Source organism: Asterias amurensis, chromosome 2 (genome assembly GCF_032118995.1).
Source record: "Asterias amurensis chromosome 2, ASM3211899v1".
NCBI classification, from domain to species: Eukaryota; Metazoa; Echinodermata; class Asteroidea; order Forcipulatida; family Asteriidae; genus Asterias; species Asterias amurensis.
Window position 1 is genome coordinate 26,260,133 of NC_092649.1, and position 27,446 is coordinate 26,287,578.

The following is a 27,446-nucleotide window of genomic DNA, read 5'->3' on the forward strand; positions in this document are numbered from 1 at the left end:
AAGGCAGTGGACACTATTGGTAATTGTCAAAGACTAGCCTTCACAGTTTGTGTACATTTGAGCTCAATCGGTCATTGAAATTTCAAGATAATAATGAAAGAAAAATAACCCTTGTCACACGAAGTTGTGTGCGTTTAGATGGTTGATTTCAAGACCTCAAGTTCTAAATCTGAGGTCTCGAAATCAAATTCGTGGAAAATTACTTATTTTTCGAAAACTATGGCACTTCAGAGGCGGCCGTTTCTCACAATGCTTTATACCATCAACCTCTCCCCATTACTCAACACCAAGAAAGGTTTTATGCTAATAATTATTTTGAGTAATTACCAATAGTGTCCACTGCCTTTAACAACTGCTTTATACATATTACTTTAGGGAAGTGAACAGTCTTGCAAGTTAAAAGGAACAAGCAAAGGCCAAAATAATAACAAATATTTGAATAACAATTCTTTATTAATCAAAATAATGTATACACTGTATTACAAAAGACTTATTACATGATTATTGCTTAAAGCATAAGAATAATATTAATATTTACAAATTCTTCTATCAAGAGGAACAAATTGATTTTTACAAATGTGTAGTTTTGAATAAAACCTGTTCAACATGTACTGAGTGGCTGTGAGAAGATGATGATTTGAAAGCAGTTTAATAAACTTATATATTATTTGCTTGAATTAACATCATTACAAAACCATGGGAAAGTTTTGTCTTTGTGAGTTAAATGTCTGTTATTGTGTTTACTTATGTTTAACAGTATTTTACAGGATTTGCCGTCTATTTCACAAAACTCTTCCTAACTTAAGACTAATCTTAGGACTTAGGACGAGTCCCAACCCTGCACTGTAGCATGCAGACCTTAAGATTAATCCTAAGTTAAGCAGGGTTACTCGTCCTAACTCGATATAAGATGAGTCCTAACTCTTTGTGAAATCGACCCCTGGTAAACACTGTTAAAAGCTTCTTGATTATGAAGTCCATACCAGACAACTTTGTTGATGAAATATTTCCCTCTGAAACAAAGCCATAGTGCATTAACACTGCCCACGACTATCGTCAGCTCTTCCAATCCTGTATAATAATTTTCAACATCCAGATAAAAGTGTTTAAAACAACTGATAAATATACTTGTACTTGATATATGTGTTACATGCATACAGTTATTGGTTTATAGTTAATTAAATTGTAAGTTTATTTTTTAGTAATTGTTTCAACTTTTAATTAACTACTTGTTCTTCTTTTGAAAGGAATAACCCGATAGTCTTCACATAGATTTGTCATTTTGCTAATTTATCTGAACTGATAGTACACATTTTAATGATTGAATAGTAAATGTAATGGTAATACAATTAAAGGTCTAATCCACACGCTGTTAAAGTATATTTCAATTTACAGAAACACTCTGTATTCAAACCTCAAAAAATAAAACCAAGAAGCATTAACGAAATCTAACATTTTTTTTGTTTAAATGAGAATAAAATCTTCTATGAAGACACATTGATTAACAACATTAAAAACAATTTGTTGTTATGTTGAATAAAAGAGACCTCCTGAGATATAACTTTCATTTTTGATGCTAAAGAACAGAAGTATTTCTGTCCAGTCGTGTATTTAATATTTTTTTGTTGAAGCGTCGCTAATTATCTGCAACACAGGTAATTTTGGGGGTTTTTTTTTCAAGTGAATGTGATTCTGAGTTTGCCTTGTCACTTGGATTGTATGCAATAAAACAACAACCAATTTTATAGATTGTTTTTTGTCAATGTAATGCTGTTTTATAGGCAAAATTATCAATAAAGTTACATGTGAAAGTTTCAGCTGAATATAGTGTCTACTTGCTGGTAACGCCCCCCCCCCCCCAAAAAAAAAAAAAAAACCAAAAAAAAACCCCACATATATATATATATATATATAAAAAATCCATCCATGTTTAGCGAGGTGACAGGGGTATCAACTGCATCTCTGGCAGCAGAATTCACTAACAAACACCTGAGAAACGAATCATGAATAAATTGTTTCTCAGATTCAATTTTTTGGAGGTGACAGAACAATCCACACCATAATATTACTTCAAAGGGAATCCTTTCCCAAAATAGTTTATACCATGGAGGTAGTTGCAACAGCGCAGTGCTTCCCAACAAGTACGTTTTTTTAAGGTCATTAAATTCTAGTAGTTAAATTAAGTAGGTACCATTCTATAACCCCATCTTTCAGTCTCTAAGCTTTGTTGTTGATGTCACTATCAAAATTTCTCCCACAAAAACCAAAGAGTAAACCTGGGCCCAAATTCATTGAGTCGCTTAATTTTTTTTTTTTTGTGGCAGGCTTATTTGATTAAGCTGTTGGCCACAGTAAAAGGGTACGTTCCACACAGGACCTTGACTTCAGCGCCTCTTATTTGAACCTTTGTTTCCCTTCGCTGTCTGTTGACATTCGGACGCGTCCTGCCAGCATTAAACGCAGCCTTTCCTACTTTATGGTGTCCCTGTATGGGATCGGGGCCGCTTAAAGTCACCAAGTCCCCCTGCCTGTTGCTAACAAAGGTCCCACTGCGCTGTATCAGCTCGGGCGACCTACGACCTTTGACCGGTGTTATATGACCCGAGGTCGGGATACTGTCATCAGGGATGGGGGTGACAACACTGTCTCGTTGGCACGTGCAGTCCCTTCTGGCTTGCTCATCGTCTAGTTTGACCCCTGGGATACCGTTCCTGCAGCGAGAGCAAGCCCTGCCCCATGCTCCATCTATCTTCCCTGCTATTTTATTAGAATTAAAGAGCGACAGGCGAGTAAAGAAGATGAAAAATGAGGAGGAGGAGGAGGAGGAGGGGAGGAGGAAGAGTGAGGATGATGAGGTAGCCAAGGAAATAGGAGAATTTGAATGAGACAACAATGAGATGATGGATGACAAGATTAATGAAATGACACAAAGAAATGTTTAAGAATGGATGATTAAAGTTAAGGAGAGGAAAAAGAGGTGACAAGGTTGAAGAGAACAAAAGATGAGGGAAAGGATGCAGGAAGGCGGAGGATGGGGATAAAACAAAAACAAAAACAACATAATGTGAATGAGTGTACCATGCATTCCCAAATTGGTGAGAGGTCTAGACTGTGCAAGTCCTGTGAGCATTCAAACAATGAGACCCATTAAGGGCGCTTTTTTTTTTTATGCTATATGGGATTTTTGTTGAACCCAGGGCAGGCCTGGAGTTTATATACACAGGGGCCATAGTTTTGTTTGCCCTTGTCTATAGCCTTGGTGCCCCTTTAAAAGTTTCCCATAGACTATAGGAGTTACTGATTTCGCAAAATGAAAATGGCCTTGCCCTCTCAAAGATGAAACTTCAATTTCTGTAGGGATTTCTCAAAGTGTTTGAAAACAAGGGAGACTTGCACAGTATACAAACATGCCAGATGCTTTTATTAATAGCTAGGTCTGTGAGGGGTAATAATTACAAATACAGTTAATTATTATTTATTACTTGTTTGAATTAGCAAAATTAAAACTTCAGCAGGTAGCTACTGAAGTTTCGATGATGTTTTTTATTAAAGGGGTAAACTATTATGATAACATGGACGACTTAAACATGATACAATTTAAAGTGACGAAGACTAGGGATAGTTTAAGTTGTTACACAACTATTAGTTTTATGCAACATTTTGTCTTAAATGGCTTTTTGAGAGTGAAGTGTGTATTTTATTTTAAGAAGTAAAATTGTTTGACGTACAACTTGCGTCATGTTGGCTATCTGGTGGCGTAAGTTCACCATTTGATGATTTAGCTTGCGTAAACGCAGGCGATGCTGCAGAAGAAAAACAGAAACATGCGAATGGATGATTAAACATGGAAGTATGGGATTAGCATGGGATTAACATGGGATTAGTGGGATTGCATGTGATTACATGATTGCATGAGTTTGAATGAAGATTATGAGTACGAGATGAGAACACAACAAAGTGATGTTAAAAATACCCATTGCGCAACCGCTAACTGTTGAATGAGGTGCATGCTGGTCTAGCTAGCGATCAAACTTGATCCTTAGCTAGACACACACATGCACCTAATTCCACGCCTAACGCACCGAGCATTTGGGATAAGGTCTATGGTCCTTTGGTTGACTATGATTAGAGGTTAGGGAGATTTGGGAGAATAGACTGACAAGGGTAAATTGCACACGGTTTTCTTGGAAATTAATCATTTAAAAGTAGTGTTTCACACTGTTCTTTAACCATTCCTGGCAAAAATTAAACAGTGCACTGCTCAATATTTTCACCAGTTAAGCACAAAAACTGTGTTTTCTTGAAGCAAGAATGTAATGAACTGCACATCTGAATAATCTTGTATGCTTCAAAAACATTTAACAAGGGTCATTTTTGAAACCACATCTCTCTTGGAGGAAAAATGGAAAGTTGCAAAATGTTTCTCTCAGTTATTCAAACACTTGTCACAGTATTACAACATCAAGGTTAGGTAAGTATTAGTACACATTGAATGTACAATTGACCAACACACAAAACAATGAAACACAAATACAAGAAGTTAAAAATGGTCATCATGCAGGAAATGTATGGATGAAGTTTGAAAAGTAGCACAGAAAATAGAGAAATAGCAACCCTAAGAATTCCTTCTAGAACCCAACACAAATATTGCTTGATGGAACAAAGATTCAGGGTTTCAACAAAACAAAACGTTGGATTTGTCCCGAAAAAGTTCACCAGGACCACCAATAGATAGAATCCTTGACGGATCGAGGAAAGCCACGTCAATTTGATTTACAAAAGAGAACATTCGTGGAATCAGTTAAGAATTCCAACATCCTTTTTCAACGTGGAAAAACAACAACCTTCCACACTAGTTCCCATCACCAAAACCACAGGAAAGCAACACGATGTTGCGATTAATTACAGTATTGTGAAACATCCCTGAATTGCAAAATAAATTCTCTCAACAATTACTGCATTAAAAATCACAAATAAAAAGGTTGGGAGAATTTAGATAAAGTGAGCATGGACTGTGCCCCAAGACCCTAAATCATTCCCAAGAGACATGTCCAAAATTTTAAATTCTCACATTACTGCATCTTAAAACACTTGAAAAAGATTGGGAGAATAAGATAAAGTGCTCAAAGACGGTGGACCCTAAACCATTTCAAAGAGAGTTCCATAACTTTAAATTCTCACAACATTACGGTATCATAAAACACATGAAAAAAAGTTGGGAGAATTAGATAAAGAGCTCAAAGACGGTGGACCCTAAACCATTCCAAAAAGAGTTCCATAACTTTAAATTCTCACAACATTACGGTATCATAAAACACATGAAACAAGTTGGGAGAATTAGATAAAGTGCTCAAAGACCCTAAACACTTCCCAAGAGAGTTCCAAAACTTTAAATTCTCACAACATAATTGCATTGGGTAACACACCAAAGGGGTTGGGAGAATTGGTTTCGGTGAGCACACGGTGCTATTACCTGTACTGTGCTCATAGAGCCTATAGATGAAAACAGCAATCAATCAAGTATGAGAGAAAGAAAAAAACCAAACAGATTATCCACATGGATTCAAACGAATGTTGGTTAAAACGGATAAGGCCAAACAAAACTAAAAACATATCTAGCGTTCATGCCCGGTTCCGTTTTAGAGGCTGTCTCCTCTCTTTTTTACGGGAAAAAATGATACATTTTAAGATCTAAAACAAAACAAAAGTCAATTAAAAAAAAAAGCCCAGTTGGTCTTTAAAAATGTGTCGGACTCCAAATAGAAAAAAGCGGACAATTAATAAAAAAAAGGGGGGGGGAGAGGTCATTCTTATTTTCTTCAAAAAGCCAGAACGCTAAACATGTTTTTTTATTATGTGGCCAAATGTGGCACTCAACACATTTCTGTAATTCTCCGCAGCCTAATGTTACTCTTTTCTATTACGATTACCATATATATAATGAGTAGGGTAGATGGCCTTAGCTTTCAATCCAAACCGGGCCTTCTTCAGAGGCTTCTTCACGATTACCAAATAAAAATATTCATAACTAATTAGAGTGAAACGTTTCACTTTGCAAAGTATAAAGTGATATTAATAAAGACCAACTCAAAATGAGTCTTAATGTCAGCATGGTGTCAGAATACAACAGTATTCAATGAAAACTTACAGAGTATTTAAACTACTTATTTCAGTTGTTATTCTTGTCAAAAACATCTGCTAAATCTATAATGTATAAAACGTAAAGAGTTTATAAAAGTTATGTTGCTACAAACCCCAATTTCTTAAAAAACGGTAGTATTGACCCAATTTACCTGTCGTCATCATCAGAATAATCTTGGATGCGCCATATTGGTTGGCAATGTCACTGTGCGTTATTCAGTTATAGGTGATGCGGTGTTTACACGTAAACCTATATTGCCCACCAAAATGGCGAGTGTGGCACAGTCGCCGCGTGTGACATGTGGCAAAGGGTCAATACAGTGTTTGTGTAGAGTTCAAATATGCAGCTGATGTGTGTGTAGTTACTATGAGGTAGATTGAAAGCAGTTCTACTACGCAGAGAAGGTTAATGCGAGGTGTTTGGGGATGGGGCCGGATTTCAAGGAACTGCCAATGGAAAGCAAATTCTTTCTGCTTCTTTTAGCAGAAATGTTTGCTTATAAAGAGCAAGCGTATTTCACAGGTTAGCAATTGGCAGTTTCATATTTGTGTTTATTTCAATTTTTAGCAATTGAAAATAAACAGTGGTGGGTTCAGCTTAATGGAACTGCTTCTGAATGTTTTGACTCCACAACCTACAAAAAACATTGCACAATGTATCAGAGGGGAGGGCCTTATAATTTGGCATTTTAGAGTTGTAGAACTTTTGTTTACTATTTTGCGTGTTTTGTAGGATTGTATTTTGTTGACAATATCAACCAACTGAAGCAGAGATTTGATCTATATTTCAATTGTTGTGAATGTCCCACTTTGTGGTCACTTCCAACCACAATGTGCATCATACATGTAGGATTAAGACATCATGTGCTATAATTTTATTTTATTTTATGCAAGTCGCCAGACACACAAGGCCACTGCAAGGTGTGGGCTACAGTCAATTTTTTTCCCAGGGGATGTTGCCACCCACTCCTGGGGCTGAAACAGGGTTACCCCTTTTACAGTCCATACAGATGTAGGCTTGGGTGTCATCCATCAGAAGCCAAATTGAAAAATTGCAGAGAGAATGTCTAGCCCAGTTATATTGCTCCATTTTGAAAGTGAAAGGCTTGCTCCATTTTGGATCTTTGTTTAACGGGATTTAACAGGATTGGTAGAGCTGAAAGATGAAGTTGCAGACAGTGTTTAAGGTTTGTTCGATCAACCATGAAACAACGAACCTGTGAACTTTTTAACTTGATTCATTATGAGTCAGGACAAAATAGTGAAAACCATGTGCTGCAAAGTTTTCGGTATGCGATCACATTGTCCTTAACTTTGGTTTGCATCGACCAACTTCAGCTGCATTTCAGAGGAAAATATTTCATAGAAATAGTGGCTCTTACACGACTTCATTTCAGAGGGAACTATTTCATATAAATAATGGCTTTACATGAACTTCATAATCAGCAAGCTTTCAGCCTAAAATTCAACAATATTTTGTATCCTTACCAATAAGGTATAACACCTATGTTTATTATAGCATTATGCGCTGGAGTAAACCGAAACGCCATTGGGGCAAACAACAAACTGCTTGCCGTTTTTATCAGGGTTATGGTGTTGCATCTTCAGCTTGGGATTAAACACCGACCTGTGTTTCGTGGATTGTTTAGCCTTCTTCGGGAGCCCTATATGATAAGACCCTATGCTTGGTATTTCAGTTACTTGGTTTACAGGACTAATCGGGGTGGGGGGCGTTATATTCGCCTTGTGATTGTAAATTGTGTAAGCTTTGAGGGATTTGTATGGCTGTAGGCCAACTCTTTGCTCGGGGGCCAGGCTTCCCTCTACCCCCGACCCTTTGACCGTCACCGCTCTGAGTTTTAACTCCTCCCTAACGACTTCGCTCTCTTGGCTTACATTGGGTAAGCGGAAGTTACGTTTCCGACGCCCCTTCCTGACCTTGCGGGTGGTTTTCTTAATGAGCTCTAAGTCATCTTTACTAATACCTGCTAGCTTCCGGGTCATTTCATCTAAATTGGTTGCCTTGATGGACTCGGGGTCGGTCTCCGTCGACGTGGCCTCCACCTTGTTGTAGCTGGACCTCCGCGGGCTCATCTGCACTGTGGTCTTCCGGAGGACTACTGGGGGCGACCCGTCGGCGAGTCTCGGGCTGATGATGTTAGGCTGGCTTCTCTGCCTGTGTATCTTGAGGAAGGGGTTCCTCACCCCGGTCCCTTCGATAGCAAGCTGAGCACCGACGTATGGCGGCACCGTTACTTGATGCTGTGGGGAGAATAACAAGTGAATGATGAGAAAACCTTAAAAATTGAAACTCAATTCAGATCAATATTACATTCTCATACCACTCTTAAATAAATTTTTCTATTTACTTCTATACAAGATTATTTCTTGGTTAATTAAAGACCTTTTTTTTTTCATTTCAAAGTTTCAAAGGCATATTGATGTGAAACAAGTCCTATTTCAGTCTCTTTTTTACACCTTCACCTGGTGTTTTTTTTATGGCAAAATAATTACGTACTTGCTTTCCTCAGAATGGCATTGCTGTATGGCCATCGAAGGGCCGTCTCAGCATTCTACCGAATAAGACATCCCTTACGTTTACTATTACCAGTTTTTTTTACCAAAACATTACAAAACACAATTACAAAGGAGCAATTACAAGAAGTTGATTAAAAAAGTAAACAAGACAAAAGCAAAACAAAGTAAGCAATAGAAAACAAGCAAACAAGTAAATAGGTCCTTACTGAATTAATTGTGAAAAATAATTTTTGTTTCATAAAAAAAGGTCAATAACTCACCTGTTTGAATGCCAGCTCAAACTTGCCCGTGTCACAGTTCTTATCATGCCTCCTGTCCAGGACAACCTTCATGGTGTCCTCGATGACGTCATGACAGAGCTGCTCCGTAATCTCGGTAGTGGCACCCATCGCTGGGGAGGAGTTGATCTCAATCAGCCACGGATGGAAATCTTCTGTCAGCATGAAGTCCGCTCCGTACAACTCAAACGAATTCTGGAGATCAAGAATTAAACAATTCTTTCAAATATTCTGGAATTAATTCAAGGATTTCTCTGTGTTTGTGCTGAAAGTGAAGGAAGTAATTTCTAATAATATTATTTTACAGAGAAATTTCAAGTAAAGGGGTTCTTTGACTGTTCTTTTTCTGTAAAAAGGTTTTTGGTGTTGGATTTGATAAAGAAATGAGAAAGCATTCTGAGTTAAAAAGAATCATTCAATGGAATTGGGATTAATGAATGGTTCTTTACAAAATTGCTGCTAAGTCAATTAACTTGGGTTAATTTAGTCAACTAACTTGGGTTAATTAAGTCAAATAACTTGGGCTCAGTAAATTAACAGTAAATTCACTTGGACTGGTTAACCAACTTGTGATAAGTAAATAAACTTGGGCCAAGATAATTATGTTGTTTAGCTAAACTGTGCCAAGCAGGTTTTTCAGACTTGAACTCAGAAAACTTGTTTTATTTCCACACCTTGCGCATTTCTACAATGTCTTGTGTACACTGCAGTGCAGCGATGACGGCTTTCTTCATGCCAGGGTAAACGCTGTCCTGCCAGACGCTCCCGCACCCTCTGTTCTTCAGGTACTGCTGGAACTCTCCGCTGGTCCACATGTTCTCATCGGGGAGCATCGAGGAACGGGTCGTCGCATTCTCAAAATTCTTCTGGACAGAGAAGTTGGAGAGATGTATTGCTCTGTTGGAAAACAAAAGTTTTAAACTTAAGTACCTGTTGATGTTTGTTGTGTTGTCATTTAGCCTTCGAGAAAGACTCTGCGAGGGTCGAACTGTCGGGCCGTTAACTATTTTTTTTCATTTATACCATATTTTATTTTGTTGGTAAGTTGTTTGCAACAGCTAATTCTATTTTCTCAAAAGAAAAATAAATAAGCATTAGGTAGATCAAATAGCATAATTTCTTTATATCTGAAGAAATACAGCTATTTTGTTTCACCAGGTAGACAGAAAAGGTTGAGGTCAGATAAAACTGTAAAATGTCTCATCCTTGACATATCACTGATATATCCATTGGTATATCAGTGGTATATCAGTCAGTGATACATCAGTGAGATGTCAATGGTTTATCAATGACATAACAGTGATATACCAGTGATATATCAGTGACATTTCTGTAGTATGTCAGTGGTATATCAGTGATATATCAGTTACATGTCTGTAGTATGTAAGTGGTATATCAGTGATATATCAGTTACATGTCTGTAGTATGTCAGTGGTATATCAGTGATAAAACAGTGTTATAACAGTTATATATAAATGATATATCAGCAATATATCGGTATTATCAGGGCTATATCTCGACATCAGTACTATACTTACGATTCTAGATTATCTAGAGAGAATGGTTGAGTGCAGAACCTAAGGTACGAGTCTTGATAAAACCAGATGGTCAAGGGGTTCCAGTCGGTCACCAGAAACCACTGCCGGATATCAAACTTGGTGTTATAAATCAACAGAGGGCGCTCTATGTACTTCTGTACTACCCACTTGCCCTCTTTGACGATGGTCGGATTGCCGACTAGTTTGAGGATGTCCTCAAGCTTGTTCATGCAGATAATTCCTGGAAATATAAAAAGATGAAGGACAGTTTTAGCACCACATTATTTGATAAGCTTCTTCTTTGGTGTGTCGTAGCGGACCAGTTAAGAGCATCAGACTTTTTTAGCTCTAGTGTTTCAGCAGAATGTTGGTTGTGGTACTTAATAAATAATAATAACCATATTTATAACGCGCCTTTTGCCAAAGGATACAAAGCGCCAGGTATTATTACTGCAAGGAGTGGGACGAATTTTTGAGATATACGACCTAATCCTTAAGCACCATGTAATGGTTTACAAGGTGATGTGGCGCAATATGCTGCCAATCCAGCCAGGAACACCGGGGCATATTTAGGCATTATGATGAGGTATTTCTTGAAAAGCAAACAAAAACGGTGGGGTTGATTTTTTTACCTCTGCCTCTCGACTTAGCTCCAGGTTTGATGATCCAAGTATTGCGCAGTCCGTCCATGTCAAGCTGGGGTGAGACACCCCTTACCCTGTTCAGCATACTCTCACATGTTGGACACTGAGAGCCAGAGTCTGCTATGACGCCACCGTCACTGTTAACAAGCAAGAAAGAAATTTCTTAATTTGAAAGTTGTAAATGAGAAAACTTTGGAAGTAAAGCCCGGTTCCTACTTCCTGTGAATGCGAATGCGAAGCGAATTTGACATGAATTTGACGTCACAACCCTCCTTTCGCAAGTGAGTTGAGCAAAGTTGACTGCTGCGAATTATTCCTTGCAAATTTATGACGTCAACATTCGAATCGCATTCGCAGGAAGTATGAACCGGGCTTTAATCATGGGTTAGCGGGGAATTTTGGCTTGTTCGCAAGCATACTCCACATAACTAGGCATCTACGCTTACACAGCTAGCGCAGAAATTTGTCGCTTGCCTTGCAAGCAGAGAATGGTGATCGTAAGTGCACAATTTGGGGGTAAACAGAACCATGAAACTAGGCCGCAACAAGAAGAGATGGTCAATACAGTGCTTGCCCAGCATCAGTTTACAGTAAAGCAAACACAAAACTCAAACCAATAACAAACTTACAAAATTAGTTGATAATACTGTCGTATGAACTCCTCCCATTGTTTCTCCGTCATTAACTCCGGCACGTCCAGACTCCTATCAATGAACTCGTGGCTCAGCTCGTCGAGGTAATTGTGCACAATGTCCATGGCTGTCTGGATCAAGGATGCCGGTAAGACCGGACTAGTTCTCCTTTTCAATTTGGATTGTTTGGATTGTTTGTTGCTCGCCGGTTTGGATTGTGAGGTTCTGGGCGAGGTTGGGGCGTCTTCGGCGTCAGACTTGACCGTGTCTTCTTCTGGGATGTCTTCGTTGTCGTCCATGGGGACGTCTAGTTCACCGTTGTGTCTCTGAACGACCCACTTCAAGATGCTGCAGGCACAGTTTAACCTGTAGTCAGCTTTAGGTCCAAATAAAAAGAAAGTATATCCTTGAAAAATTGATGAGGTGTATGTTAACAGTTTGATGTGGTAGTAAAAGCCACACCCACACAGATCCTTGTCATTTGATTGGTGGAAACACGTCACATGTCATCCAGTATTTGTCCATGTATTTACTGCTACTCCAAAATTGAATATTGGATAGGCTTGTCCAAGGCTTTTTCATTATGAATAATTATTGTACACTATGCAGTCTTGTTTTTAAAAGTCTGGCCACTTGTTTGACAAAACGAGACAAGCTTGTGTCACAGATGACGTGGTTGGTGCCTACATGTAGTCCTCAACTCTGTTCAGAAGGTTTTTCAGTAACATATTTACAGAGCGTGGGGTGGACGAGTTTCCGTGTCTAGTTATTACAAATTTCTAATTTTCAATTTCAAAGGAATGAATATTACACTTACCAAGAAAGGCTTGCTTCTCCTCCTCTATACAGATCTTATATGAGCGGGGATAGAAGGAGTCTGCATCCATACTCTCATACCATTTCAGATTACGAAGATGTGTACAAAGACCACTCTGGAAAAAAAACCACACACAAGACATTAGGTTAATTTGTTTGCACCACTGACCCCTAGCAGTTGCAGAGTACCTAAATGGGCACAAAATAAACACACAGCTTAGACATAGCGCCCGATCGACACTTTTGCCTTTGAGCAGGACTCTTCACTAAATATTTAGGTAGATTATGGGTTGAATCGCGACCGAATGGCCAAATTTGCATAATTGCAAGAGCTTCTTATTTTTAGAATTAAAGACACTGGATACTATTGGTATTTGTCAAAGACCATCCTTCTCACTTGGTGTACATATGCATAAAATAACAAAGATGTCAAAATTTGAGCTGAATTGGACGTTTAAGTTGCGAGATAATAACAAAAGAAAAAAACGCCTTGTCACACAAAGTTGTGTGCTTTCAGATGCTTGATTTCGAGACCTCAAAATTCTAAATCTGAGGTCTCGAAATCAAATTCACTGAAAATTAATTCTTTCTCGAAAACTACGTCACTTCAATAGAGAAGACAACAATAGAGATTGCCCATCTTACCTTTGTTGTAAATGCCCCATTCTTGGCAAAATGGTTGACTATAGTTTCCTTCCTCAGGAACTTGAAGTTGATTGTGTCTCGTCTACACGTCCAGATGAAGAAGGGATCTGAGTTTCGGACAATTCTCGACTGTAACAGACCAAACAAATTCATAATAATTGAAGTTGATAACAATATTGCAATGGATAGTACATTTCATAAAAGTCAAATTTGTTTGGCAATACATCCCTAAACTTCTTGTTCCATAGTGCATAACATTTTCCTTACATTGCTTGGCAAAATGTGCAACAAAAAAACCCATTTGCTATAAAATAAACTATGGAAAAGGATGTTATCAAAATGTGCGGAAATGTAAACCCATTGTAGAATTCATTGGAGTCAATAGAATGAACCATTTTCAGGGAATTTGAGGTTTGCGTCTACATCCGTTTGTGGGAAAAAAAGGACTCGATGAGGGGACTATATTTACCATTATTCCGTAAATGTTGTCTGAATCGCCCAGGCCGTTGTCATCATCGTCACTGTCGACTGGTGCCATGTTGTAACTGGTGTCATTGTTATCATCTGTTTGGATAAAGAAAGGTTAAGATTTTAAATATATCTCAACCAACAGAGTTGTGCTGCCTTCTTTTGGTTTAAAGACTTTAGAATAAAAACAAATGTTTTGTCACCACAATTTTTTTTATTTTTGTCCAATCTTCGGACATAATTCTTTGTTGGTAGGGGCCATCCAGGGTAATAAGGCAAAAGTTTTAAAAACTGTCATCAAAGCGATGTGCCCTCCCAGACCCCTCCAACAAAAAACATACATGTTTATAAAAATACAGAAAATAAAAGCATGAACTTAAAGTAAAAAAAGAGATACTAAAATATAAAAGTACAAAACTCTACATTAAATTAAAAGCATTGAACACCGAACTGGCACAAACATTATGGCAAGCTAATGAAAATAGACCAAAACTGAACACTCGTAGATAAAACAAAATATCACCCATATAACATTAAGAAACATACCAAGCAAAGTACTGTATACAACAAATATGAGACGAATGTTAAAATTGCATCGGGGATAAAGTCTGGGATGTTCTTTTCAAACACATTTAGCGCATTTAGTTTTGGAGAGACAATTTCTGGAGACAGCACAACACATAGTATTATTCTCCTAACAGGTTTGAAAATGAACTCTCAATGTATGTCACTTAGCAAGCTCAATTCACCCTGACACAAGTCTGGAGTTTCATCTTTGAGAAGGCAAGGCCACTTTCATTTTGCAAAGGGCACTTCCATTGGAAAATCTTTAAGTCGGGGGAAATTTGTTGATGGGGCACCAAGGCCAGGACAAAGGGACAATGGAGGCCGTGACATGATGACATTCTTACCGTCGTCATCATCGTCAGTGTCATCTGTGTCATTGTCATCGCTTCCTTGTTTCCTCTTGACCTTGTGGGGTGCCATGGTGCGATACTGTTTCTCCACCCAGTCTCGGGAGCGTAAACATTCTCGCACCACTGGATACGGGCCCTGGATGGTGAAGACCTTCTTCATCTGTGAACGTTAAAGACAAGTGACAAGAAGTGAATTCAAGTTTGTTGTGTGACCCATCATTCCCTTCCCCGTCACATCCGGGAAGCCAACACACTGGAGCTGTTCAAAAATACACTAAAAACTCATTCATTTGTTTAATCCGAGCATTTTGTGTTTGTTTTTGCTTAAACTGTTTTTTGTATCTTTGTCATTGCATTGATTGTTTGTATGTAAATTGTAAAGCGCTCTGATCTTTGTGGGGCGCTATATAAATGCTTACATTATTATTATTATTATCATCTGTTTCAATCCCACTGTATAGATTCTTTATGAATTATGTAAAATTGATAAATGTGATAAATGCAAATGAGAGTCATTGCTGACAAAGAGGTCTGAAATTAGGATCTATGAAGCTGGATAGCTCCATAAATCCAGCTACATAGCTTCATTAAAGGCAGTGGACACTATTGGAAATTACTCAAAATGATTATTAGCATAAAATCTTGGTGACGAGTTATGGGGAGAGGTTGATGGTATAAAACACTGTAAGAAACGGCACCCTCTGAAGTGCCATAGTTTTCGAGAAAGAAGTAATTTTCCACGAATTTGATTTCGAGACCTCAGATTTAGAACTTGAGGTCTCGAAATCAACCATCTAAACGCACACACCTTTGTGTGACAAGTGTGTTTTTTCTTTCATTCATATCTCGCAAGTTCGATGACCGATTGAGCTCAAATTTTCACAGGCTTGTTATTTTATGCATATGTTGAGATACACAAACTGTGAAGGCTAGTCTTTGACAATTACCAACAGTGTCCACTGCCTTTAAGCCAGCTAGCTCCATGAGATGGTTAGCACTATGGAGCTTGCTAGCTCATGGAAGCGTGCTCGCTCCATGAAGCTGGTTACAAATTCATAGAGCTGCAAAGCTTAACAATTTGCTTAGCATGAAATTTTTGCCTTGATAAAAACAGGATTACCAACCAAATTTCCATGTGATTCTCAGGATAAGCAAACAACAGCTGAATACCAGTAACAAGCAAAATGCAACAAATGGAAATTTGGTTGGTAATCCTCTTTTAATCAAGGAAGAAGTTTCATGCTAAGCAGATCGTTGTTCTTCCAACTCTATAAGCCTTTTTGAGAATGACACAATGCTACAACACTATAAGGTTTGGTTAAATTTGTGTGTATACACCCAAACCAAACAGTACACTCCTATCACGTTCGCCATACCTCAAAAAAGCTAATGAGGTGGGGGGGGGGGGGCGTTAGTTGCTCTCATTTATAACTTGAATTATACCTTGAGAGCTTTTTCTGCAGTCTGTTTCGCTAGCCTGAGTCTCTCTCCGCTCTGTGCAGTCGTCCTTGTGACTAGACTCTTAGTTTTACTACGAGGGGATGAACCAGGCTCGGGGGAAGTCACAGGTTTGCTTCTTTGGTGGTTTGTAGGAGGAGTGGTGCTGGACGATTCCATTACTTCGCTACTTTCTACGCCTAGATGGGGAGGGGGGGGGAGAAAGAATTTGACAACTTCAACCACTGCCCAAATGTCATAATGTGTGAGTAATGTGGTTAGAGCAGTGTTTAAAAAATATCTGCTTCATTTAAGGAATCACTTAAACTTAAATAAATAGCCAGTCAATTTCATAATTGAAACTTGGTGAGTGGGATCACAACAATTTCAAGAAAAAAGTATTCATTTTTGGCCTGATACTTCACAAAGGCAAAGAAGGCAATTGCCTCAAGCCCCCTGGTCATTGCGTTGTGCCCTTAAAATACTCCAGTAGAAATTTACAATTTTTGCATAGGGGTGCCCTCTACCAAGGAGAAAATGCCTTGGTGCCCTTGCCCTTTCAAAAACGAAGCATACAAGCCTGAATTGTTTCTGCTTTATAGCCGATGAAATTTGGCTTTTGATTTGTAACCATAATTGGGTCTCAAACACAAGTTTGATTGTGCTTTTCGCATAGTATTTTTTTAAGGAGTACATAATATGGAAATATTGACTGCTATGAGGGGCACAGTTAAAATTATAGACCCAAGGTGATGTCAAAACCATGACTATGCCCCAAGCGAAGCTGAGGCATGTTTTTAGCCATGGTTTTGACATCACTGAGGGCCTATAATTTTAACTATTCCCCGATAATTAAGCAGTAAATATTTCTTTTATATACCGAATAAAGAATCTTCTAATCAACAAGACTGACTACGGTGAAAGGTCGTCTGCAAAAAATGGTCGGGCCGTGACACGGAACGCTAGTCGTACATTATCACAGTTGTGTTATTTCCAGGACGGGCATAGTCAATAGACTATGCCCCGGGCATAGTCACTATGACGTCATCTAGATAGAAAAAGGGGGCATAGCTATTTCCATGACTCCATTTTTAACCAATCAGAGTAGAGGATTCTATACATGAGGTATATAAACTGCAATATTACCAACTTACCTTCCACAGGATGTGTGGAGCTTCTCTTATGCAAACCAAAACTTTTGGGTTTTGGGAGTGCCTTCTGTCTCCTTAAGACCAAGCTAGCTCCACTTTGCATATACGGACCTAGAGAAAAAACAAACCATGATAGTTTAAACAATGTATTGACAAATTTTTGCATACCATTTCTTACTCTTCAAAACAGTGGACACTATTGGTAATTACTCAAAATAATTATTATTTCTTCATCTGAAAAAAACCTTACAAGCGCTGATTTAGGTTGTTTCCAAACCCAAATTGAAACATTGCATTTTTTTCACTGTTTCATTGTGAAGAAATGGAATAAGCCCAAATTTGTTACGCTTGTTATTTCATGGTTGAACAGAGCAATGAACACTGCCTACGACTATTGTCAGCCCTACCAATCCCGTATAATAACTTTAAAGGCAGTGGACACTATTGGTAATTACTCAAAATAATTATTAGCATAAAACCTTTACTTGGTAACGGGTAATGGGGAGCTGTTGATAGTATAAAACACTGTGAGAAACTGCTCCCTCTGAAGTAACGTAGTTTTTAAGAAAGAAGTAATTTCCACGAATTTTATTTTGAGACCTCAAGTTTAGAATATGAGGTCTCGAAATCAAGCATCTGAAAGCACACAACTTTCTTTCATTATTATCTTGCAACTTCGACGACCAATTGAGCTAAAATTTTCACAGGTTTGTTAATTTATGCAAATGTGAGAAGACTGGTCTTTGACAATTACCAATAGTGTCCAGTGTCGTTAAAGGCAAGGATAATTTTGGTAATCGTCAAAGGCTAGTATCCTCATATGGTGTATCTCAACGTATGCATTAAACAAACAAACAAACCTACACATGTATGAACATTTTGTCTCAATCGTTCATTGATGTTGCAAGAATATAATGAAAGAAAATACACCCCTGTTGCATAGATAATGTGTGTGTTTTCAGATGCATAGGCTATTATGCCTGACGCCTCTCTCAGGTTCATTTTTTGGGGGGTGAAAAAAATTACCTCTTGCATGTACCTTAAACTATATAGCCCAAAGGGTGTCGTTTCTAAAAATTTATTTATTTATTTATTTCCAGGCAAACAGTACATACAAAGAATAGGCAATAAAAATATGACCACACAGAGAACAAGCCTGCGGATAACCAAAAAGCGAAAATAATCACTATCTAAAGGCGATCCAGACAATAAAAATAACAAAGGCACAAAAGGGTACAAAGACAAAAACGTCATACAAATTTCGAAAATAGCACATCAAATACCATCAAATACAAATATATAGAAAATCTATAGAAAATTCATTAAAAATCCCCAAAAGGGCCTGGCCGCAAATTTTTCTAACAATATTTTCTAACATCAACAGCTTTCTAGTAATTAAGTTTTTATGGTCATTGATTTTTACTAAATTTACCTTCTTGAAGCCTCTGTAGTTGCATAGATGACTGCATGGGTGGTGGGCCTCGACCTGCCCTGACAGGGTTCAGTGGGGTGGTCATATGCAGTGATACGGAGGCCCCAACCCCTAGTCTTGTATTGCCGTTTGCGATGTCGGCAGCCACCCTGCTCTCATTCAGATTAGGGGTGGAGACTGGGGAGCCCCACGCTGTCTGAGAACTCTCTGTATTCTGTCAAAGCAAAAGAAAAACACAATTTTAATTTGTTTATTTAATTTCTAGGTTGTTAATGGAAGTGTCGTGGCCGAGCGGTTTAGAGCACCGAATTCAAACTCTGGTGTTTCTGATCAGCAGAGTGAGGGTTCGAATCCCCAGCCGGGACACTTGTGTCCTTAAGCAAAACACATTTCCATTGCTTCGTCCTTCGGATGGGACGTAAAGCTGTTGGTCCCATGTGTTGTGTAACGCATGTAAAAGAACCCAGTGCACTTATCAAAAAGAGAAGGGGTTCGCCCCGGTGTTCCTGGCTGTGGCTGCTGTATGCGCCGCAGCACCTTGTAAACCCTTATAAGGTGCTAAATAATAGGGTCTCAGAATTCATCACTGCAATAACATATCATTCTGAAAGTTTGTATATACTCAGCGCCTTGAGTACCTTGTTTGGTAGATACGTGCGCTAAATAAGACTTTGATAGTACAGTTTTTTATAATTGTTTTTAGGGCAAAGATGAATCATGGCAAGTCACTGATGAGGTTAATTAAAAAAATAAATAATGATAACCCAAGAGGCTATTGTGCAAATGAAATTAGCTCTCAGGGTCTCGCTAAACAAAGCTACAAATTATTTTCTTTAGGCCTACAGCAGTGGGATTTGGCGTCCCTACATTTATTTCCCTTACCTCTTTATCTCTGAGGGAAGTAATGCTGTTTTTCTTGGACTTTGCGACGCTGACTGGGCTGAGGCGTCCTTTGTACAGTATCTGGTGTCTCTGCTCCATCTAGGATGGGATCAAAGGAACAAGGTGTCAGTTTCAGAATTCTGAATGTTTTGTATGTGAAGCTGAGCACTTGAACTAAGCTGTATACATGTACACCAAGTGGATCACAGATCACATGCGCATCATTGAACATGTTGAAAGGGCAAGGCCATTTTTATTTTGCACAAGAAATGTCATTAGAAAATCAAGGGGCAACTTTTGAAGGGCACCAAGGCCATGACCAGGGGCAAGGAAGGCCTTGGCCTCAATGTCCTACAGGTATTCCTAGGCCTGGGCTGTCGATTTCACCAAACTCTTCCTAACTTAGGATTAATCTTAGGACTTAGGACGGGTTCAGTTCCGTATCCAAATACGTAGAACGCATCCCAGGTCGAAATTCCAGTTGAACCTGGTTAAACAGGGTTTAACTGGAACTAGTTGAAACCAGTTGATAAACTAGTTAAACACAGTTAAAACCAGTTGGTTTAAAGGAACACGTTGCCTTGGATCGGACGAGTTGGTCAAAACAAAAGCGTTTGTAACCGTTTTTTATAAAATGCATATGGTTGGAAAGATGTTTTAAAAGTAGAATACAATGATCCACACAAGTTTGCCTCGAAATTGTGTGGTTTTCCTTCTACTGTGCGAACTAACATGGTCGGCCATTTATGGGAGTCAAAATTTTGACCCCCATAAATGGCCGACGTGTTAGTCGACGAGGTAAAAGGAAAACCACGCAATTTCGAGGCATGTTTGTGTGGATCATTGTATTCTACTTTTACAACATCTTTCTACCCATATGCATTTTATAAAAAACGGTTACAAACGCTTTTCAAAGACCAACTCGACCGATCCAAGGCAACGTGTTCCTTTAATAAGGAAAATGGACAGAGACCAACTGGTTTATAATTTCAACCTAGTTAAACACAGTTAAACCTAGTCCAAACCAGTTGGTTAATATGGAAAATGGACGAGTTTGATCACTATCCAGTTGAACCAGTTGACCCCAGTTAACTAGGTTCAACTGAAATTTTGACCTGGGATTGAACCCATCCTAAGTTAGGACGGGTTACTCGTCCTAACTCGAGATAGGATTGATCCTAGCGTTTCGTGAAATCGACTGCAGCATACATTGTATCATGTGAACATCATTTTAGCTCGACCAAAACAAATTATTGAAACTTGAAAGCTCTGAAAGGTGCAATGTAAATTTGCAAAAAAGCCACTTGGAATGTCAGCTGCGCATGTCTGTTACTGCTGACAACGGATTTTGTCTATCTCCCATAACCTTTTGACAATAAGGTTACGGGAGATAGACAAACCCCGTTGTCAGCAGTAACAGACATGCTCCGCTGACATTCCGAAGTGGCTCATTGATATGCTACGTCCACAGCAGGCAACAGTTGCATCTGAGCTCAACACTCTCCAGTAATCATTCTCTAGATCTGTGTCAAATATTTGAAGTGATAGTATCAAAGTCAAGTCTAATGTAAATATTATTGAATTATAAGGTCATCGAAATTATCATATTTCACAAAGCTATAGCGTCTCTTGCTTCCTACAATGTACTCCTGAACTCAATACTGGGTACCTCCAGCGGAGATATGGATTTCAGTTAACTTGGTTGTTACCAGCCGCTAGGTACCAGCATTGCACAGTTGTTGTGTGTTCACATTTCACTGTGTACAGAGTTGGCTCAACCCACACACCTTGTGAAATCGATAGTGTTCGCAATGGACTGACTTTTAAGTAAACTGCAGATTTGTGTAAACTTTGCTTACAAGTGTTTGCTTTCTGGTGCCACGCACAATGAATGTTAGCATTCATTTCTACTATTGAAAATAGGGAACATGACCAAGATGGTGACAGTGTGATAAAGTTCTGTACAATAAGCCTAAACACGATACATGTAGGCCTTACTAAATTGAGAGGTTTTTTTACTGCAGATTTCAGCCCTCAAATTACACGCAGGCCATTGGCTTCCATTTTCTCATTGACTTTAAGATTCATTCTCAAATGCTGAATAAAGAAAAAGAATACATGTAAGAATGAGACAGTTGCGTGTTGTGTACAATAAGACTAAACATGATAGGCCTACATGTAGGGCTAACTAAATTGAGGTTTTTGTGAATGATAATGGCCTTGCCCAGGCCTGTATATGCTTCGTTTTTGAAAGGAAAAGGGCACCAAGGCAATTTCTACTCGGTAAATTGTAAATTTCTACTGGAACAGTTCAAGGGCGCCAAGGCAATGACCAGGGGGCACAAAGGCAATCGCCTTCTTTGCCTCTGTTGAGTATCATGCCTGTTTGCCATTTCAAAGATGAAGTTCCAGGGGTGGATTTCACAAAGAGTTAGGACTAGTCTTATCTCGAGTTAGGACCAGTTACTCGTCCTAACTTAGGACTATCCATGCAATTTGTTGTGAAATCGACCCCAGGCCTGAGATTTCTCTGGTAAATTTAGTGTTGGTTGATATGTTACACATGTGTTTTGATTGTTGACTGTGTGTTTACAATTTCTGTATTTTGTCACTTCTACAGCCTGTAATAATCAATTACATGTAGCAACAAACAAAACATGATAAATAAATAGAAGTGAAATCAATGAAGTAAATGTACTTTAAAATAAGTCAAATGCTGCTAGGCAAATGTTGTATTATTCTCCTTGAATCTGTTAGTAATATTATCAATAAATAGGCCTAATTTAATTAAATTGTCATTGAAACAAATTCATTTACACACCATGCGGCATTTTTGATATTAGTGTTTGCAAATTGTTTTTTACTATGGTTTTGTTTTCATCTCAAAATAAAAGAAAAAATTAATTTGTGTGCATAGTTGTCCAGCTAATTCTTTTGAAGAACTCAGTCTGTTCTTTGAGTCCTTTATAGGCCTTAAATGTATAAAACTAACTTGTGAGAATTTATCAATCCCTATATTATACACATAATGTATAATATTCAGATTGACTGGTTTTTGTTATTTATCCCTTTCTCTAAAAAGAAATTCCAGCGACGAGAATTGTTTCACAAAACACAATTTCAACAGTCACAATTTTTTTCTCCCCAAGTACATTTTTATGGCCGTTTTTTATTAGAGTAATAATACTGAAAGTATACAATGACTTTATTGCACTGTAACGCTAACAGAGAAGCCATAAATTAGTCACAATTTACTGATTTATATTTTAAGACAAAATTGCCTTTTAAATCCCATTGTACAGTCCTTGGCTGCCTTCCAAAATCAATCAACTGTGAAGTCATACAATGCAGAGGCAATTCCGTCACCTTGTCTGCTGTATGTTTCATTTGAGTGGAGCATCTAAATAATTCATTCCAATCGATTAAAAGTCTGTCCCTAGTTGTGAAGGCTACACGTTAAGACGTCAAGGAAACGCTGAGCAATTACCAAAGAGACGAAGAGCACAATTGAATAAATTATGTCTGGTTCTCAATGATTTTATTGAACAGTTCTTGCTTAATTGTCTCTTCATCTATGATTAATGTGGCCATGGAGTACAGCTTAGCTAGGTACATCTGCGTGGGCAATTAACTTGGTGGTCGTTTAAACCAAGTTTTATGTTGTGTCAGACAATTTCTGGTGCAATAAGGTTAAAGCCCTAAACAATAGTCTGTGCAAATCTTGCGCATTATATTAAGGTAATTTATGACTACAATAAAACAAGTGATCTGAATGTTGGAGGTGAAGTTACACCATGATGAAACTGAGCTGAATTTTGACAAATCAAAAAAGAAACTCAGAGAATAAGAATCTGTGTCAGGGTTTCAAAACAAGAAAGGGAATTACCCAATTTACCGTTCATGCATTGTTAAATGGTCACACAAAAATTATCGGAGTGACTGGCAAAAGGATATCTGACAAAAAAAAAGGACCTTAGTTTTAATTTTTGTTCAATGCTTATTGCAAGCAATTTATTTGTATTAGTTGGAGCCTAGATATAGAAATGTAATACACAAATTTATGATCTTGGGGAATTTTGTTTCAACATAATTTTTTGTAAGAAGATTCGTTCTCCTCGAAAAATCTAGTCTTCGTTTGAGATGTTCTTTGCTAAGCAAAAATCGAGTGAGACACCAGTCACACATATATAGACTTGATGCAACTTTGACTGGAATTTTTAAACCATTTTCTGTTTTAAAGCTAAACTTTTCTGTGCTTAGCAAATTTGTGTACTACATACAGGCTTATAATGAAATTGGGCACTGAAGTAGCACCATGACATCTGTAGAAAGTGAGTTCCACTCAGATGTTTTTCTTGGCAGGACTTAGCCCTTTTTTTAATGGTTAACAACAAAGGAAATTGAAGATGATTTTCTAGTTGAGATTTTACCACCTTTCTTTAGAATCAACTGCGCAATATGTCAACAATACACCAATAATCCCAATATACAATTGTTTGATTATTGATGAATTAGTGACGCAATGGGTGTGTTAGTGAGAGTATTCACAGGTATAAGGTCAAAGATGTTTTTTTTGTTGATGTAGGTCCTAATCGTAATTTATCTGTTAGGCAAAATAATCCAAAAAGATGGCAATTAAAGTCACACAAATACAGTAATTATGTTATTAATAGATATTGTTTCATATCAAATGAAAAAGTGGTGGCGTGCCACGGAAAGTTTTCCATAACAGCAAACACTGTCACGGTATTTTCACAAGAATGTCAAATCCTCAATCTACATTTCCAGTGAGGTTACAGTGTCAGTGGGAACTAACCGCATCTCCCGCCCCTTATTTTGCAAACCGACACAAACTCTCATCTCAGACATCTGAGGAAATATTTTTTTATGAAAAACTATCCCAACAATATTGGAGTTAATAACGGAACAAACCTCATTCATATAGTTCTTGGTTGGAGTAGGCCTACCCTATATTATTTCTTCTACAACAAGTACGTACAATACAATACAATTCTTCTTTTTCGATTAGTTAGATAAGACAAGAGTGCACATGCAATGCATGACATGTCTGATTGGGTATTCGTCTGATTAGCATGAGCATGATGAGTAGATTTAATACGTACTGTGATAAGTGTCAAAATCCAAAACAAAGAAAACAAACGAGTTCTCAACATACCATTTTTCGTTGTTTTTCCAAGTGCTGCTCCTGTCTAGCCATAAACGTTGTCCCAAGCGTCTCGGCAATCTTGAGACTCGCCGAACTCATCTGCGGTTTGAAGGTGCACTCATCTTGGTTGTGCTGCTGTACCGCAGCCAGCCGCGTTGCCCTGGCCCGTTGCAGCAGCCCCGATCTCGACTGCCTCCCCTGGGCTAGACTCAAAGATGTCGTGTTCAGTTTAGGGGCGTAGGCAAGATCGGTTTCGATGGAGAAACGATGAGGAATGGCCAGGTCGTTTGTCGAGCTGGAGGTGGTGGACACGCCATTATTCAGACCCTCACTCGACGGCGATGGTACGAAGGCGGTCGTCAAGTTATCAACCTCGCCGTGCATGGGCGGCGCAAGTTTCTTCACCAAAGAACTTTGGCTGATGATCCCTGTCGATAAATCCAACTGAAGCATTCCCGTTTACCCCCTTTTTAAGGGGTACTTCCCTGGCCCAAGAAATCTCACAAGAACTTTTATGTTTTCCTGCCTTCTACATCATTATAATTTAATTAATTTACAGTGCGGTGCTAGTTCACTTATAATGGTTTATTTGTGATTACAATTAGCAACAATGAGCGAACATACCTTCAGCGCTAGCCAATCCCCATGTTGTTTATCTCCATGGACGCACGCTATTTCAATGTCATGTAAATAACCTATATCCAATTTCACTGGCAACCGTTGGCGTCCGTATCCTCTGAACAGCATACCCCGGGTACCAGCTATGTTACCAGCGTAGCAAGAGGGCGCTATTTCAATTTTGTGGTCACCCATTATTTGCATACAACAGTCTATTGTGATGGGATTAGATTATTGGTCAAACATTACGAGGATCATCCCGGCTTGCCACAACAGTGGATTGAGTAGCAGGTCGGATCAGAGGTCGGCTCATGAAGCAAAATTGTTTATTGCTCCATGGTCAGATCAACTTTTGTGCTAAATATTATGATACAACCAAAAATTCATCTACTTTTTAAAACTTTGTTTTTATCCCACGCAGAGAGTGCCCGAGCCGAATACACAACTCAACAAAATATTGTAGGGGTCTATAAGAGCTAATAAAGATCAATACATTATAATCCTCGTAAATGTTCAAGCTTCAAATCTACTGGTTCTGTGAGTAGTAAAAATAACCTCGATTTTCGGTGAAAAAAGGTAAGGTAAGGTAAGGTTCATTTTATTTGCAACCACATACGGTTGGATTCATTATATAAAAAAAATACTAAAACTTACAAAATACATCACAAAAACTTTAAGGTCTCCTTAGAGAATTGTTTTTCACCAGTAGACTAACAAAAAAGCCTTAATGTTCTTTCCAAAGGGGGTACGTTCGGAAATCACTCCTAATTGATGACAATTATGTTACTTTGGTTGGAAGTACAGCATTTTTCAATAGTGTAAAGCATTCCTAGGCCTAATGTGTTCAAGGCAAAATAATCACACAAGTTTGAATCTGAGAAACGTTACTGTATGATACGTTTAAAGGCAGTGGACACTATTGGTAATTACTCAAAATAATTATTCGCATAAAACCTTTCTTGGTGACAAGTAATGGGGAGAGGTTGGTGGTATAAAACATTGTGAGAAACGGCTCCCTCTGAAGTGCCATAGTTTTGGAGAAAGAAGTAATTTTCCACGAATTTGATTTCGAGAGGTCTTGAACTTGAGGTCTTGAAATCAACCATCTAAACGCACACAACTTCGTGTGACAAGGGTGTTTTCTTCTTTCATTATTATCTCGCAACTTTGATGACCGATTGAGCTCAAATTTTCACAGGTTTGTTATTTTATGCAAAATGTTGAGATACACCAACTGTTGAGGCTAGTCTTTGACAGAATACCAATAGTGTCCACTGCCTTTAACAGGTTTGTATTCCAATTGAGGACTTTCGGCGAGATTTCAAAAATCGCTACCACCTTTTGAAATGAAGTTTTCACAGGTTTATAAAGTATGATTATCTACAAAGGATAGGCTACTTTGCCTTTAATGAAAATTGAATAATAATTGCTCTGAAAAAAAGCATTTTGTGTGATTTGGTTGGGCCTTGCTATTGAAATAACGATTCTGAACTGGAAACAAATCAATCCAATCCAAACTCAGTCCAATAGGAAACTCATTTTGGTTTATACATTGGTGTGAATTTTATTTGGGGATTAAAATATTTAGTCCATAGGAAATTCGAATCCCGCTCTAGTCAATGCCATCTTCAACCCAAAGTGATTTAATATTCACCGTGAGTCAGTTTCCCTGCTTCGCAAACTTTGGTGTGATCCCTGGCGACATAACACGGTAGTTAACGGTTGTACGGCTTATCCTGACTGCCACCCTCGAACAAAGACATTGACAACAATAGGAGCGCGCCGGCACGTTGATCAGTAGGTCGTTAGTTCAAATCCCGCCCCAGCCAAGTTGTCTTTGTTCAACAAACGGACAATTCGGTTGGTTTGTTCAGTGGGTTTTTTCCCCGATTTAAAATCGTTTTTTTTTTTTCCAGTGAACAACACATACGTGACATTCCAGTATTGACATCTCCTCAAAGGTATGTTTCTATTACATAATGAATTACAAAGAGCAACAGGCCGAGGGGAGGGGGGGGGGTGGGGGAATGTGGGCGGGGGGGGTAGTAAATTTCATACATGAGCTGCTCAGCGCATCTCTGCAGGTTGTAGTCAGTTAACAAGTGGAGGTGTACCAAACAGGGTGTGTCTAGATGCTCGTGG

General features: G+C 38.4%; 1 protein-coding gene across 2 annotated transcripts; it reads right to left on the bottom strand.

Annotated features, from left to right (window-relative positions):
• Window positions 1-449: 449 nt before the first annotated feature.
• Window positions 450-25,335, bottom strand: LOC139954421 (tubulin tyrosine ligase 3-like). 2 transcript variants are annotated; one of them, XM_071954217.1, is made up of 17 exons: window positions 24,696-25,335; window positions 19,520-19,618; window positions 18,638-18,851; window positions 17,209-17,316; window positions 16,061-16,254; window positions 14,612-14,777; window positions 13,702-13,796; window positions 13,233-13,361; window positions 12,589-12,703; window positions 11,769-12,147; window positions 11,128-11,276; window positions 10,496-10,736; window positions 9,632-9,854; window positions 8,940-9,152; window positions 8,127-8,403; window positions 3,729-3,803; window positions 450-2,754 (listed from the first exon to the last, which is right to left on the bottom strand). In XM_071954217.1, the coding sequence occupies exons 1-17, from the start codon at window positions 25,137-25,139 to the stop codon at window positions 2,327-2,329; spliced, it is 3,549 nt and encodes a 1,182-aa protein (XP_071810318.1). In that variant the 5' UTR covers window positions 25,140-25,335; the 3' UTR covers window positions 450-2,326. The 2 variants fall into 2 exon arrangements, with proteins under 2 accessions (XP_071810318.1, XP_071810317.1); XM_071954216.1 differs by having other exon boundaries at window positions 450-2,757.
• Between the last annotated feature and the right edge of the window lie 2,111 nt (window positions 25,336-27,446).